This window comes from Ovis canadensis, chromosome 5 (genome assembly GCF_042477335.2).
Source record: "Ovis canadensis isolate MfBH-ARS-UI-01 breed Bighorn chromosome 5, ARS-UI_OviCan_v2, whole genome shotgun sequence".
Taxonomy (NCBI): Eukaryota; Metazoa; Chordata; class Mammalia; order Artiodactyla; family Bovidae; genus Ovis; species Ovis canadensis.
The window spans coordinates 16,269,168-16,286,751 of record NC_091249.1 but is presented as its reverse complement, the minus strand read 5'-3'; the positions used below and the strand labels follow the sequence as shown (position 1 = coordinate 16,286,751).

The following is a 17,584-nucleotide window of genomic DNA, read 5'->3' as shown; positions in this document are numbered from 1 at the left end:
AGTCCCCCCAAAAATGCAGTGAGCCATTTCCTCAGCCTTCCCAGAGTGTTCCTGCAACCCCCAGGGAAGCTTTGCATTCACAAGCGTGTCTGTGTGTCTGTGTGAGAGAATATATTTCCCCTTGGCCAAGTTGGCTTTTTTTCCGTTTGTTTTTGCTGTTGTAATGCTTTAATAGGCTAATCCTCTGTTTGCATTACAGGACGGCTGTGGGAAGGGGCAGAGCTTGGCTTTATCTTGCGCTCATGCAGAAGAAACTGGCAGATTATCTGAAAGTGCTTGTAGACAATAAAAATCTCTTGAGGTATTTCATCACCTTAGTTTTTGCTTCGTAATTAGGACATAGTTTTGTACATCATTAGGAATTAAAATAAGAATGTATTGACTTGGCCAAATGGTTCATTCATGTTTCTCTGTAAGATGTTAATGCGAAAACCTGAACAAGCCTGTACAGTTTTTATTCAGATTATTATGAAGTGTAATTATTCTGTGGCTTAATTCTTCTGCTTTTTAAATAGCAGAATTTTATTTTTTGAGCACTGTCCGAAATCTTTATGAATGAAGATTCGTATTTTCATTTTGAAGGTAATTCTTCAAAAATACCTAAGATCGGGTAACTGACAGCATACTCCATTAAGTTTCAACAAAATAGTATTTGATTGGGTGATAATAGGGGGGAAATGGCTTGAGCTAGATTCAGTGGGCAATTTTAAATTATAAAACCCTGCTTTTTATAAGAGAACATACCTAGATTACCTATTTTAGGATTCCATATTCAGTTTGTAAACTTTTATATCTCTTGGCATCCCTAAAGACAAACTATCTCTGAAATTTATGACTGGGTTCATTTTTTATATTTATAGCTTTTTAGACAAAGGACATCATTATAAGAGGAATTTTCTCTATGATATGAGAATTTATGAGGAAAAAATCTTTATAGAGGTAATGCTCTTATCTAACTGAAATAAAAATATCTTTTACAGTATGGCCTATCATCCAAAATTTTCGATTGTTTTCAAGTCATGGCTTATTACTGAACAAATGCTTTCATGATAAATACTGATTTCAGATAATTTACGTACCTTGTACTCTTCTCTGACCGTTATACTGAGTGACTTTGAGGTACGGATTTTGTTCTAAACAGCTAGTTCTGGGACTGCCCTCCTGGTCCAGTGGTGCAGACTTCGCACTTCCACTGTAGAGGGCACAGCTTCCGCCCCTGGCCTGGGAACCAAGATCCCACATGGCTCACTGCCAAAAATAAAACGATAATAAATAAATAACCAATTCTGAGGATAGCAAGTTCTTACGCACTCACACACATGCTGGTATATTAGCTAATCGCTGGTGACCAGTGCGTGGATGGATAGAGCCTCACTACACGTGGCCAGGGGGACTGGGAGGGAAGGGAGTCAAAGCAGGCAGTGTTCCCGGGACGCGGGAGAGAGGGAAGAGTGTTGTTCCGGGTCGGGGGCGGTGGGGATCGCAGGATTGCACTTCGTGTTGACATGGATGTGAGTGTAGACGTAGTTCACGTGGGAGGACCAAAGAGGCAGCCAGGTGGACAAGAGGGGCAGAGTGGCGTTTGGGAACACGGGGGCCTAATGAGAAGAGCTGGGGTCCAGGGCCCAACCAGAGAAGTTAACCTTAGACCAGAGGTGGGAGGGGTCCATTCTAAGCCCCAGGAAGAGAGGAGAGGGAAGAGATCCCAGAACTTAGAGTGAGAGAGGGAATAAGAGGCAGAAGGGCATGCACACAAGGCAGCCTCTGGCTCCTGGTGAAGCTGGCGGCCAGGCCGCGAGCTAAGAGGTGAAAAGTCAGGATAGGTCCAGTAGAAGGTGGTGACGGTGTTCCGGTGTTATCCATCTCTTTCAGTGAGTTCTATGAGCCTGAGGCATTGATGATGGAGGAAGAAGGGACGGTGATTGTTGGTCTGCTGGTGGGACTCAATGTGCTTGATGCCAACCTCTGCTTAAAAGGAGAAGACTTGGATTCTCAGGTAAGATGGGACTTTTGACTCCAGATCAAATGTCTTATTTGGGCCAGGGATTTTACACTGGATTTGCAGACGTGTGCAAGAAGGGGCAGATGGCAGGGGGTATCTGGTAAAGGGCTGTGCAGGGTGCTGTGCTGGACCAAAGCTGGGACAGCTGGCAAAAGTCTCAGGGAAGAGCGAAAAATAGCTCGGACAAAGGCACAAAGGCACGCACAGACAGCAGGGCATGTCTGGGAACAGGAAATGGTTCTCCACGGCTAGGACACAGCCTGCTCAGTGAGTGAGGTGGAGGTGGAGGCCGGCCCAGGTGTTACATCATCAGCGCCATGTTAGAGGCTTCAGCTTTTGTCCCTGGAACTTCGGGAACCATTGGAGGTTTTTAGGCAGCACAGTGAAATGGTCAGGCCTGAGACTGAGAAAGTTGAAGCTAGCAGCTATCCAGGTCATGAGTTAGAAGCAGCCCAGAATGGGGAATGGAGAAACATGAAGCAGATAAGTCAGGAAGTCTGGGGCAGACAAGTCTGCTTGAGGAGTGGGAAAACAGACTCAGGAGAGATTTGGAAAGTTAGATGGTAAAATGGAGCAGGAATTTTCAGGCTGTGAGGTGCAGAGTGCCCCTTGCTGGAGACAGCCTTGTGATGGGCTTTTCCTCCTACAAGGGAGCCAGTAGCCAGGGCTGAGGCCTAAGCTCGAGGTGCTGGAGGCTGTAAATCCAGACACTCTGCCCCATTGTAACTTCCACCCCACTTCAGGGCATCAGGAACTGTGGCTGGGCCGCTGCCCCGCCTTCTTCCCACTACATGTTTGAACATGAATCTAAAGCTTCCCCAATCCCTCCATGACCAGATCAGCTTCTTTTTTTCCCCAGTAGTTTTCTTGTTTTGGCCTGTTGAATATTTTTCAAAAAATATAAAGAAGTTGTTTTTTTTTTTTTAATAAGTTTTTTTGAAAAGAAACAAAGTATCACATATTGTCCCATTTCATAGAAACAGCCAATTCAGTGTTAAATTTTGGGATATATCCTTCCAGCACATGAATAAAAGGTGTGAGTGTGTGTGTATCTTTGTATCTCAGAAGCAGATGTTTGGAGCTTTCTTTTTTCATTAAACCAAAATGTGATTATTCCAAGAACACCATTTTGCAATTTCTTTATTTAACAATGTGTTCCACACAGCTCTTGATGTCAAGAGATATAAACCTAATTTTAACTGACCATGTGAGTCATCCATTTTATGAATATACAAAAATTTATTTAACCAACATTTTTTTTAATTGAAAGATAATTGCTTTACAGTGTTGTGTTGTTTTCTGCAATACAACAACACAAATCAGTCATAATTTTATATATATACATATAATTATATATGTAATATATATATCCCCTCCTTGATTCTCCCTCCCTAACCAGTACTTATTAATGTAAGTCATTTTCATGTTATAATCACAGTGTTATGAATGTCCTTATACTTGTGTTTGAGTCTTGTCCGTTTATTTTCTCAGGATAAGTTTTGAGATTGCTGTGTCAGACTGTACAAGTTCTGCATGAGTGTTGTGAAAGCATGGGAGCGTTCTTGGTCTTTTTCAATCAGACAGAAAAAACTCTTCATCTCAAATTTGTGTTTTTGAAACTAGGATGATGGAGTTGTTTTTTTTTTCATGTTTTGTTATAAATATCATACAAGGTTTTTTCATTTTGTATTACAAACACTAAACAAGCCATCGGTGGTTCACCTGTTCATATCCTTTGCCCATTTTTTTGAATATTCCATCTTTTTCCACTCCTTTATTATGGATAAGGATATTTACCATTTGTCAGAATATTTGTTATAAAATTTTTTTCTGCTCTCTCAGGGTTTGTTTTCCCTATTAAGTACAGTAGTAAACCAGTTGTTTCAGTATCATGTATCAAATATTTTTATTTTGCCTACTAATTTGAAATTCCACCTTTATCATCTGTTGAAATATCCATTATACTCAGAGGCTTGTTTGTAGACTCTCTGTTTAGTCTCTGGATCTTTTTATTTCTATGCTAGTAACATAGCCTTTAAACTACCAAAGCCATATAGTGTGTTTTATGCTCTGGCAGTTCACCTCCTACCTACTTTTTTATGCCACATTTTCAGATTTAGTTGAGGCTGTCCATTTTCTATTCTGCCAGATGACCTTGAACATCATTTATTTTGTCAGATTCCAAAATAAAAATTTGTCTGGGATTTTTATTAAATAATAGATGTGATTGAGCCCCTGGCCTATTCTTATCGTCCACATAATGCCTCTTGCATGTCACTATGAAGCATGAGTATTTGCTGCTGCTGTCTGAGAGACCCTCTTTTTCATGTTTAGAAAGTGCTGTTCTCTTCTAACTTTGCATTTTTATTTAAAAATGAATATTGACATGTATCAGGCACAGGTGTACGTGTGTGCCGCCGTCCCAAACCCTATGACAAAAACCACCTCAATATTGTAAAGGAATTAGCCTCCAATTAAAATAAAGAAATTAATTTTTAAAAAATGAATATTGAATGCTATCCAACACTTTTTGGCATCTATTGAGATGTCATATCCATTTTTAGCCCATAATTATAATTGAATTAATTCTTGGGCTTCCTATTGTGACATTATTCCTGCATTCTTAAAATAAATCTTATTTGGTCATCGTACATATACTTTTAGTGTACTCCTAGACTTAATGTCTGTGGTTTATTTGGGATTTTTGTGTCTCTACTTACAAGTGACACTTGTCTGAATCTTCCCTTTCTATACTGTCTTGGTAACTTTTCAGTGTCAGGATTATATAACCTCATAAAATAAGCTGGATAATATTCTTTTCCTTCTTATTTTCTGCAAAAGTTGGTTATAGCAAGAATTATTTTTCTGTAAATGTTTGTTAAAACTTGCTGGTATTACCATTTCAGCTTCCCTTTTCTCCTCCTCCTTCAGTCCCACTTTGTCCCCACAGGTGATGTAAAAACTTGAGGGACTACTTTTTCTATGCATTTATGTGTACGTAGGTTTTTGTTTCTGACTAAATCTTTCCTGGCTTTCTATTGCAGTGTAACAAATTAACAGTCACACTAAAAATAGCAGTCACTCATAGTTGATGGGTAGCTGGGCTCAGCAGGTTGATTCTGAAGGACACCTATGATTATAGGCAGTTGGTGGCTAGGACTGAAGTGGCTGAAGGCCTGTGCTGTCACTGCCCTCTGAGTTGAGAAGGGCAGTGAGCAGGCGCTGGAGCAGCAGGGGTTTCCTGGGCATCTCTGTCTGCATTTGGTCTCTCCACATGCTCTCCAGCGTGGTGCCTCAAGGTAGCCAGACTTTTCCCGTAGAAGCTCAGAACTTCAGAGGCATGTGCCCAAGGGAAAGAGCCAGGACGAAGTGTGTACTGCCTTTGTTAACCTAGCTGAAAAGTCACAGCCTCCTTCCTGCTGCTTTCTGCTCATTAAGAAAGGTAGTAAGGCCACCCAGGTTCAAGGGTTGGGAATGGAGATTGGTGGGAGGCTCAACAGGGAAGCTGCAGAAGACGTCACATACAGCTCTGGCTTTTAACATAAGTGGGGTTGCTATACTCTATATATATAATTGGGGTTAATGCTGTACATAGTATTCTTTGACTTAAAATTTTATCCTGGAGCTTTCTTCGTTTCATTACATTTTCATTCCCTGTGTTCTTTGTTATGGTTGCAGAGGGTTCTGCAATATGGCTATAATGTGACTGATTTACATATTTCTGTCTTGATGGACCCAATTATCCTGTATTTCAAAGGAATGGCTTCACTTTCACTGGAGTCCGTGATGGCAGGCTAGGGCTGTCATTCACTCTGACTCAGGTGCTTTATTTCTGGACAAAGCACCTAACTTTGAGATGTTGAGGGATCTTGGACCTCCCTAGTTCCCTATAGCAGAGGATTTTCCCTGAAATACAGACTGGACCTTTTCATCCCAACTTGGGGAAAGAAGGAGTCAGAGTTATCAGCTGAAGTCACCACTTTAAAGATCCAGGTCTCTCTCTCTCTCTCTTTTTTTTTTTATTACTTTGTACCCGAAGAACTTTGTTGATCTTTGTCAACAATGTGATTGTTGAATAAAGACAGAAAAACTAATCATTACTAAGTGGTAAAACTTCAGAATATTCCCTTGAATTCTGATTTTTAGTAAGGTTTTCTTCTCGAAGATGATGGGGTTATTTTTCTTTCGGTTTGTTTGCTTGATTGCTACTTTAAGCTCATCCATCTAACTGACTGTTGAGGAAAGAGATAGGCGTATAAACACCACGAATTTTAAAGGTAGTAAGGTGTGTGGAAAGTGGGGGAATTATCTTCCATTTACACTGGTGCCTTTTCTTTCAATCAGGTTGGAGTGATCGATTTTTCTCTCTACATTAAAGACGTGCAGGATCTAGACGGCCGCAAAGAGTAAGTTCTGCACTGTATGCTGCTCTTCGTGATTTTAATGAAATTCTAGCAAAGAATGCTACTCTTTCAAAAATGGAGGTGTAATTGACATATAACATTATATTATTTTCAGGTGTACAACATAATGGTCTGATATTTGTATGTATTGTAAAGTGGTCCCCACAGTACATATAGCGCACATCCATGACCTTAACATAGTTAGTTACAAAAGAATTTTTTTCTTGTGACAAGAGCTTTTTGGATCTACTGTCCTAGCAACTTTCACATATGCAGTTGTACTATTAACTATGGTCACTAGCTATACTTAATTATATACATTCACTATATATATAAACTGCTATTAACGGGAGTCACCATGCTGCACGTTGCCTCACTAAGCCTCCTTTATTTTATAACTGGAAGTTTGTACCTTATGACCCCATTCCCCTTCTCCCCCACTCCCCAGCCTCTGGCAACCACCACCAGTCCCTGTATCTGTGAGCTTGGTTCTGTGTGTGTTTGTTTTAGATTCCACAGATAAGTAAGATCATAAGGTATTTATCTTTCACTATTTTTCTTATTTCACTTGGCATAATGCCCTCAAATGCACTCATGTTGTCAGAAATGGTAGGATTTTTTTTATGGATGAATACTATTTTATTATATAAATACACTACATTTTCTTCATTCATCTATTGATGGACACTTAGGTTGTTGCTCTAAAGGAGTGAAGTGAAAGTCGCTCAGTTGTGTCCGACTCCTTGCAACCCCATGGAAAATATAGTCCATGGAATTCTCCAGGCCAGAATACTGGAGTGGGTAGCCTATCCCGTCTCCAGTGGATCTTCCCTACCCGGGAACCAAACCGGGGTCTTCTGCACTGCAGGCAGATTCCTGATTTACCAGCTGAGCTATCAGGACGGTTGTTGCTGTATCTTGGCTATTGTAAGTAACACTCCCATGAGTGTGGGGGTGCATATATGTATTCATGTAAGTTTTCACTTTATTTGGGTAAATACCCAGAAGTGGAATTGCTGAATCATTTAGTAGTTCTAGTTTTAACTTTTTGAGAAGCTGCCATACTGTTTTCCGCAGTGGCTGTACTCATTTTCATACCCACCAACCCTGCACAAGAGTTCTCTTTTCTCTGCTTCCTGGCCAACACTTATTATTTCTTGTCTTTTCAGTGACAACCATCCTAACAGGTATGAGGTGTTGCCATATTGCAGTTTTGTTTTGCATTTCCTGATAATTAGTGATGTTGAGCATCCTTTCATGTAACTGCTGACAAAGAATGCTACTTTTGTTTTTGCACTGTTTGAAATTTTAGTTTTATTTAGCTGTTTTTAATTACAATGGTAATACGTGACTGTTCTTGTTGTCCAAGGAATTAGGCTCTGAGGAAGAATAGAGCGTACAAGGGCAATTTCCCCATCCACACTATCCCCGAGTCTCCATCTCAGTCCCACTCCCCGCCTCCTTCTTCAGAGGAAGCTACTCATGCATGAGTCCTTCCAAGTCTTTTTTTATTAATGCCTTGCAGATGTATATTTGTTGGTAGTGTAGTTTGCTTTATAGATTGTTTGGATGTAAATGGAAAAGCACTATTACATATTTAGGTTGCCACTAGACTTACTCTTTGATCACAGGGTGTCTTGGATGTCTTTTCACGCCGCATGTAACTCTACTTCATCCTTGTTAACAAGCATGCGTCTTGTTAACAAGAGCATTCAGAGAAGTCACCCTGAAGAAAGAGACAGAAAAGAAAGAAAAGCAAACAATGTGTATAACATGCTAAAATCTATGTTATATTAAAGAAGACATAACACTTGTGTTTCTGTGTTGTACTTCCATATACATAGGTCACTTCTAGAGAGGCACACAGACCTGAGCACAGGTGTGGGAGGGCCTCACTGTAGACCCTTGGGCTGTGTTTGAATCCTCTCCCAGAAACAGCCACCACTTGTCCTTCACACACCTTCGTATTGAGCACTCTTCTGGTCTCAGTGTCCTGGCAGCGCGCCTTACCAAGGAGGGCATGCTTTATGCACACAGAGTGCTAAGATTTGCTCACTTGGAATTAAAAATATATTCTTAATGTCGAAAAGAACTGGAAATGAGCTGATGATCCACCTTGAAGGGAACGCAGTCAGCCTTTCATACCTGCAGATGTTGAACCCACAGATATAGAGGGTCAGCCGTGCTATGCCATGTTTATGAGAGACTTGAGTAGTTGCAGATTTTGGTATCCACAGAGGTTTTGGAATACGTCCCCTGTGGACACTTAGGGACATCTGTAATTGAATGAATTGTGGAAAATCCAAAATATTCCACACTGTGGTATATTACACAGACACGAGAAAAAGCAAATTTTAGCTAGTGTATAGTAGATTTAGAGGGATTTCCACAGGTATTATTGAGTGAGAAAAGTATAATACTGAGAAGTATATATATCCCATTTTTTTTAAACCTCCAAATCTGTTTTATATTTTAATTGCATATACTATGTATAAAAATATAGATCGATATTATGATTATATGCACAGAGGCTACTCAACAGGCTCTCCATATGTGTCACCTGGGAAAGCTATGTGAGGGCAGAAAGGTTAAAATAATAATAATAAACTATACTGACCAATAAATCCAGCACCTGCGGCATGAGTGTGGGTTGAATAATCTCATTTACGTACATACGTATGTAAAGAAATTGGTGGGGGGAGGCTAACTTTAAAATCTTAGTCTTTTTTTTATATATATAAATACATATGGCATTTTTTGGTGTTGTTTTATTTGTCACACTGCATGGATTTAAGGATCTTAGTTTCCTAACCAGGAATTGAACCCACCCCCTTGGCATTGAAAGCACAGAGCCCTAACCACTGGACCACCAAGGAATTCCCAATGTCTTTTTTTTTTTTTTCAAACCCAGACTAATGAGCTTTGTGTTTTGAAGAGCCTTGTGATCTTCTTTTATGAGCCAGCTTCTTTTCCTTCAGTATACCGAGGGCTGCTTCATCTCCTACCTTGGGAGCCATTCGCGTATGGATTTTGGTGTTTCCACCTTGAATCCTGGTTGGCATTCTCAAATGCTAGGGATGAGGTGGGAGGACCATCTGTAGGGAGGGTCCTTTCCAGGCAGCCTTTCCAGTGTGTTCCATGTCTTCCCAGCCAGTCGTGCTGGTTCACTCAGGACCGTGTAGACGTGACTCCACTCTGACTGTCTCTTGGTCTCCTGATGGCATTAATGACGTTGGTACTCAGACAATGTAACTGGAAGGTTGGGGGACAACTACAGAGTATTAGCCCTGAGTAAAAGGAATTCCTTGGGACTTCGCTGGTGTCCCAGTGGTAAAAATAATCCACCTGATAATGCAGGGGACACAGGTTCCATCCTGGGTCAGGGAACTAACATCCTACATGTCAGGAAGCAACTAAGCCCGCGCGCCACAACTGCAGAGTCCATATGCTGCATCAAAAAGACCAAATGCAGCCAAATAAGTAAATGCATTTTTTACACCTGTTCACTGCAAAAAAATAATTTCTCTATTTTTATGCCCTTTTTTAAAGGCATGAAAGAATCACAGATGTCCTTGATCAAAAAAATTATGTGGAGGAACTTAACCGGCACTTAAGGTAGGACTCCCTTCTTTGCCCAGTGTTCATTCTCAGTGCCCAATGATTGCCTCATGGGACTTTCTTGAGTTGCCGTATATTTATAACTACCTTTTTTCCTAATCAGGAAGAAAGATTGTCATTCAGTGCTCATGTGTACAGGTTATAGAAGTATGATTTCTTTGGGGAATCCTTTGGTCCCTTGTTCTGTGTAGTTATGCAACTTAGAGAGGAATGAATGAAACCGGACTCTCCACCCATCAGCCTACAACAACTTAGTTGGAGATCACTGCCTAGAAAGCACTATTGCTGCCGGGAATCAGCACACATCCCTCCAGTGTGCTGAGCAGGAAAAGGAGTTGAAAACCACTGGGTTAGACCTTTGAAAGCAATTCACTAGTGATTTAATAGCAAGGTTTTTTTTTTTTTTTTTGAAAGCAGGTATCTTTATCTTGAGTTTTCTTTTTAACTGGAAAGCTGCTCCTGTGTGTCATGAAACACTAGTTGCTGCAGGTGTTGAGGGGAATGGATGGAGATTCTCAGCCTGACATTTTTGGGAGATACAATTCTCTCTCTGAACCCTTAACCCATTTAGAAAATTTACTGTGCACATTAGCAGTGCTCTGTGGGAGCAGCCTGTGACCCCCAAAGCCAATGAATCAGGCCAAGGATCTGGCGTGTTCAGATCCTTTATGTAAGGAAGGAGTATGTAGGAAGCGTATTTCTGAGCTCTCTGAGGTATGATGCTGACTGTTGTTTTGAGAGAGAGATTCTTAATTCATTCCTAGTTTATTGAGAACTTTTGTAAGAAATACATGTTGAATTTTATCAAATGCCTTTTAGCATTCATTAAGTTAAGCTTGACTTTTGTCCCTCTAATCTATTGACATGATACAGTTTACTAATGTATTTTTTCCCCAGGGATAAACTACTTGATCATAGCGTTAATGATTTAATCATTCTCTTAAGGCATAATCTAATGTAATTGTTCCATCGTTTTCCTTCTGGTATGGTCTCAGTGCAGCCTCGCAAAATGAATCAGAAAGCTTTGCCTTATTTCTGTGCCTGGGAATACCTTCTGCTTCATGAGCTCCTTGAAAATTTGAAGTGCCTGTATAGTGGCAATACTTTGCCAGCTTTTTAGTCTTTCCTTGGTTGTTAGTTCATCTAGCTTTTCTCCTCTTGTTCAGTTCAGTTCAGTGGCTCACTTGTGTCCGACTCTTTGCAACCCCATAAACTGCAGCGCGCCAGGCCTCCCTGTCCATGGCCAACTCCCAGAGTCCACTCAAACCCATGTCCATTGAGTCAGTGATGCTATCCAACCTTCTCATCCTCTGTTGTCCCCTTCTCCTCCTGCCCTCAATCTTTCCCAGCATCAGGGTCTTTTCAAATGAATCAGCTCTTCGCATCAGGTGGCCAAAGTATTGGAGTTTCAGTTTCAACATCAGTCCTACCAATGAACACCCAGGACTGATCTCCTTTAGGATGGACTGGTTGAATCTCCTTGCAGTCCAAGGGACTCTCAAGAGTCTTCTCCAACACCACAGTTCAAAAGCATCAATTCTTCAGTGCTCAGCTTTCTTTATACTCCAACTCTCACACCCATACATGACCACTGAAAAAACCATAGCCTTGACTAGACAGACCTTTGTTGGCAACGTAATGTCTCTGCTTTTGAATATGCTATCTAAATTGGTCATAACTTTCCTTCCAAAGAGTAAGCGTCTTTTAATTTCATGGCTACAGTCACCATCTGCAGTGATTTTGGAGCCCAGAAAAATAAAGTCTGACACTGTTTCCACTGTTTCCCCATCTATTTGCCATGAGGTGATGGACCGGATTCCATGATCTTAGTTTCTGAATGTTAAGCTTTAAGCCAACTTTTTCACTCTCCTCTTTCACTCTCATCAAGAGGCTTTCAGTTCCTCTTCACTTTCTGCCATAAGGGTGGTGTCATCTGCATATCTGAGGTTATTGATATTTCTCCCAGCAATCTTGATTCCAGTTTGTGCTTCTTCTACCCTAGCATTTCTCATGATGTACTCTGCATATAAGATAAATAAGCAGGGTGGCAATATACAGCCTTGACGTACTCCTTTTCCTATTTGGAACCAGTCTGTTGTTCCATGTCCACTTCTAACTGTTGCTTCCTGACCTGCATACAGATTTCTCAACAGGCAGGTCAGGTGGTCTGGTATTCCCATCTCTTTCAGAATTTTCCATAGTTTATTGTGATCCACACAGTCAAAGGCTTTGGCATAGTCAATAAAGCAGAAATAGATGTTTTTCAGGAACTCTGTTGCTATTTCGATGATACATTGGATTTTGGCAATTTGATCTCTGGTTCCTCTGCCTTTTCTAAAACCAGCTTGAACATCACTGTTCACGTACTGCTGGAGCCTGGCTTGGAGAATTTTGAGCATTACTTTACTAGCGTGTGAGATGAGTGCAATTGTGCGGTAGTTTGAGCATTCTTTGGCATTGCCTTTCTTTGGGATTGGAATGAAAACTGACCTTTTCCAGTCCTGTGGCCACTGCTGAGTTTTCCAGATTTGCTGGCATCTTGAGTGTAGCACTTTCACAGCATCATCTTTCAGGATTTGAAATAGCTCAACTGGAATTCCATCACCTCCACTAGCTTTGTTTGTAGTGATGCTTCCTAAGGCCCACTTGACTTCACATTCCAGGATGTCTGGCTCTAGGTGAGTGATCACACCATCATGATTATCTGGGTCGTGAAAATCTTTTTTGTACAGTTCTTCTGTGTATTCTTGCCACCTCTTCTTAATATTTTCTGCTTCTATTAGGTCCCTACCATTTATATCCTTTATTCAGCCCATCTTTGTATGAAATATTCCCTTGGTATCTCTTTAATTTTCTTGAAGAGATCTCTAGTCTTTCCCATTCTATTGTTTTCCTCTATTTCTTTGCATCGATTGCTGAGGAAGGCTTTCTTATCTCTCCTTGCTGTTCTTTGGAACTCTGCATTCAGATGGGTATATCTTTCCTTTTCTCCTTTGCTTTTCGCTTCTCTTCTTTTCACAGCTATTTGTAAGGCCTCTTCAGACATCCATTTTGCTTTTTTGCATTTCTTTTCCATGGGGATGGTCTTGATTCCTGTCTCCTGTACAATGTCACGAACCTCTGTCCATAGTTCATCAGGCACTCTATCTATCAGATCTAGTCCCTTAAATCTATTTCTCACTTCCACTGTATAATCATAAGGGATTTGATTTAGGTCATACCTGAATGGTCTAGTGGTTTTCTCCACTGTCTTCAATTTAAGTCTGAATTTGGCAATAAGGAGTTCATGGTCTGAGCCACAGTTAGCTCCCAGTCTTGTTTTTGCTGACTGCATAGAGCTTCTCCATCTTTGGCTGCAAAGAATATAATCAATCTGATACTGGTGTTGACCATCTGCTGATGTCCATGTGTAGAGTCTTCTCTTGTGTTGTCGGAAGAAGGTGTTTGCTATGACCAGTGCATTCTCTTGGCAGATCTCTATTAGCCTTTGCCCTGCTTCATTCCGTACTCCAAGGCCAAATTTGCCTGTTACTCCAGGTATCTCTTGACTTCCCACTTTTGCATTCCAGTCCCCTATAATGAAAAGGACATCTTTTTTGGGTGTTAGTTCTAGAAGGTCTTGTAGGTCTTCTTAGAACTGTTCAACTTCAGCTTCTTCAGCATTACTGGTCGGGGCATATACTTGGATTACTGTGACATTTAATGGTTTGCCTTGGAAACGAACAGAGATCATTCTGTTGTTTTTGAGATTGCATCCAAGTACTGCATTTGGGAATCTTTAGTTGACTATGATGGCTACTCCATTTCCTCTAAGGGATTCCTGCCCACAGTAGTAGATAAAATGGTCATCTGAGTTAAATTCACCCATTCCAGTCCATTTTAGTTTGCTGATTCCTAGAATGTTGACGTTCACTCTTGCCATCTCCTGTTTGACCACTTCCAATTTGCCTTGATTCATGGACCTAACATTCCAGGTTCCTATGCAATATTGCTCTTTACAGCATCGAACCTTGCTTCTATCACCAGTCCCATCCACAACTGGGAGTTGTTTTTGCTTTGGCTCCATCCCTTCATTCTTTCTGGAGTTATTTCTCCACTGATCTCCAGTAGCATATTGGGCACCTACTGACCTGGGGAGTTTCGTCTTCAGTGTCCTATCTTTTTGCCTTTTCATACTGTTCATGGGGTTCTCAAGGCAAGAATACTGAAGTGGTTTGCCATTCCCTTCTCTAGTGAGGATATTCTCCTCTTGAGGATATATCTTTTTTGGTAATTTATGTTTTCTAAGATTTGTTCTAAGATTTATGTTTGGAAATTTATGTTTCCTAAGAAAAAATAGCAATTTTGTTGATACTTTGTGAGTTATATAGTCAGTACAGAACTGAAAATGCCATACTCTTTAAACTTGTAATTCTTCCATATCTTTTGTTTTGTGCCTTTTCATTTTGTGTCAATTTGTATTTTTATCTTTCTCCCACCTGATTCTTGAACCTTGGTTCACTAGCCTTGAAAGATTTGTTTCTTGGTACACATCCCCATCACAAAAAACATCAGTTTTTGGTAGTAGGATCTGTTGCCTAAAAGTGTAGGTTCTAGAGGCAGACTTCCTGGGTTCATAGGGGTATGAACTTAGTTTTTCAATGCAAATTTATGGTTTCCTCATCTGTAATATAGATTAACAATAAAATTTGCCTCACAGAATTGTGGGGAGGATTACATAAGTTGATGCATTTAAAATGCTTAAACCAAAAGAGAGCCTCAAAAGAGAGCCATCATCCAAAAAGAAAATTACTACTATTATTGTTGTAGCTATTGTTGTTGTTTATGAAATCTACACTAGGTTTTTGTATATTTTTCAGTATGAAAGTAGAGCATGTTACTTGAAGAGTATGTGAAAAATGGGACAAAGTATAAAAAAGATTTAAAAATCAACTTTGAGCCTACTACCCAAAAGTACCAATATCTTGGTATGAATATTACTTTAGATGGATGACTGCCAGGGCATTTTGGTTCCCATCTATTGTGTTGGGAGAAACTCTTGTTTTCTTTCCAGTTGGCTAAAAAACAAATGGGCAGCATAGTTGGGGAAGAAAACATTGAAAATTTTTCAGTTAATATACATATATATTTAGAATCCTCATCTATGAGTTAATTGGAAACCCTTTGACTCTCCATTTCATACAGGAAATCTGGAAATCTCTATTCTCATTGTTTAAAAATTGGGAAGACAACCTTCATCGGTTCACATTTACTTAATATTTTGTGTTTTACAGCTGCACAGTTGGGGATCTTCAAACCAAGATAGATGGCTTGGAAAAGACTAATTCAAAGCTTCAAGAAGAGGTTTGTAACTTCCTGAAATGCTTAAACCAGAATGACCCAAGGCTAAGAGAATTGGTATGGTTGGTATATCTCACCAGAGCTGCTCACTGGCAGGAATGGGAAGTGCTAACCTTGGGTGGAGCTGCAGACAGGACAGGCGCTCTCAGAATTTCTCATCCTCGGAATGTCTATGTTCTGCCCTGGCCAGGACTCCCATGAGCCAGTGCAGCTGACTGCAAGCCAGCTCTCGGTGACTTAGGCTTCGTCACGCCACAGTGGCCCAGTAGGAGACAAGTGCAGGCCCTCTTGTGAACATGCTTTCTCTTCCTCTTCTACCACATGTGCTGTGATGAGTGTGTCTCCCTGCTGTCGGAAGGCGCAGGCTCTGCCATGGGGTGGAAGTACCCTTACCCGCCCCTTTGGTGGTTCAGCCTCGCTGGCACATGGAGCCCGTCTCCCCACAGTGTGGTCTTTCTCTGCTTTCTCACTAGGAAGAGAGAGAATGAAGGGCCAGGAAGAAGGAGGGCTGAGGCCGAGGAAGAGGCTTGCTGCCCGCGCCCGGCCGTCCGCTCGGTGGACACAGCTCGCCTCCTGCTAGCAGGAGGGGTGCGCGCCCGCAGGTAGCGGTCCCGGGCTGCTCGGGCCCCCCAGCTCTCACTGGGAGGGAGGCGCTGCGAGAGCGGCCGGAGGACGGCCGCCCATGGCGTGGGGCAGCTCACGGCCGGGAGGAGTCGCAGAGCACGCCTGTTAGTGAGGACTCCAGTGTAAGGCTCACTGCAGACTTCCTACACTCTTCTCAGGGCCATGACCGAACAGCTTTCAGGAGAGGAGCTCAGATTTGTGAGAGGAGGCGAAGTTCAGAGATGAGCGTCACAGGAGAGACTTCATCGCATTTAGGACTGGAGCACTCAGATTCCTCTGGGGATGGAGTGGGCCTTTGGGCCTCACTTCCTCATCTCCAAATTGGGTGATAATTCATGCCTTTCCGTAGTGCTGTATAGATTACATTAGGTTAATACCACATAAACGTGCCTTGCCTGACACGTGGCATGCAGAGGCACTCAGAGAGACCTTAGCTGATTTTAGAACAAGCAGATTCACTCTTTCCCAGATGAGGTGGCATGCTTTGTTTTTTGTTGTTGTTGTTTTAGGGTTTTTTAAATCATTTTTATTGAAGTGTAGTTGGTTTATAATGTTACGTTAGTTTCAGGTGTACAGCGAAGTGAATTAGTTATATAAATACACACACCCACTCTTTGGATTCTTTCCCCGTATAGACCATTGCATAGTATTGAGTAGAGTTCCCTGTGCTATGCTGCCGCTAAGTCGCTTCAGTCGTGTCCAACTCTGTGCGACCCCATAGAGGGCAGCCCACCAGGCTCCCCGGTCCCTGGGATTCTCCAGGCAAGAACACTGGAGTGGGGTGCCATTTCCTTCTCCAATGCATGAAAGTGAAAAGCGAAAGTGAAGTCGCTCAGTCTGTCCAACTCCTAGCGACCCCATGGCCTGCAGCCCACCAGGCTCTTCCGTCCGTGGGATTTTCCAGGCAGGAGTGCTGGAGTGGGGTGCCACTGCCTTCCCTGGTGCTATACAGTAGGTCCTTATTAGTTGACTATTTCATATATGGCAGTGTGCATATGTTAGTCTCAGTCTTCCAGTTTACCCGTTTCCTCCCCCGTTTACCCCTGGGAACCATGAGTTTGTTTTCTATATCTGTAACCCTTTCCATTTTCTATATAAGTTCATTTGTACCCGTTTTTCAGTTTCCACATATAAACAGTATCATGTGATGTTTGCCTTTCTCTGTCTGACTTACCTCACTCGATATGACAGTCTCTGGGTCCATCCATGTTTCTGCAAGTTGGCACCATTTCATTCTTTTCTTTTCCATTGTGTACATGTCCCGCACCTTCTTTATCCCTCCTCTCCTGCTGCACATCCAGGCTGCCTCGGTGTCCCGGCTCTTGTCAGTGCTGCAGTGAACACTGGGTCCATGAACCTCGCGTTCTGGATTTCTCTGCTGCACGCCCAGGCGTGGCATTGCTGGGTCACGGCAGCTCTAGGAGTAGTTTTTAAGGAACCTCCACACTGTCCTCCACAGTGGCCGCACAGTTTACATTCCCACCAACAGTGTGAGGGGGCTTCCTTTTATCCGCACCCTCCCTGGTATTTACGGTCTGTAGGTTTCTTACGATGGCCATTCTGACCTGTAGTTTTGATTTGCATTTCTCTAGTAACT

At 41.8% G+C, this 17,584-nt stretch overlaps 1 protein-coding gene across 2 annotated transcripts in view; it reads left to right on the top strand.

The window, feature by feature from the left end:
* The window catches only part of RUFY1 (RUN and FYVE domain containing 1), a 66,121-nt gene that overhangs the window by 19,267 nt on the left and 29,270 nt on the right, over positions 1-17,584 (top strand). For both annotated transcript variants that reach the window (XM_069590419.1, XM_069590420.1), the window contains 5 exons: positions 200-301; positions 1,873-1,996; positions 6,347-6,408; positions 9,955-10,020; positions 15,297-15,366. In XM_069590419.1, coding sequence (XP_069446520.1) covers positions 200-301; positions 1,873-1,996; positions 6,347-6,408; positions 9,955-10,020; positions 15,297-15,366 — 424 coding nt within the window. The remainder of the gene's footprint in view (positions 1-199; positions 302-1,872; positions 1,997-6,346; positions 6,409-9,954; positions 10,021-15,296; positions 15,367-17,584) is intronic.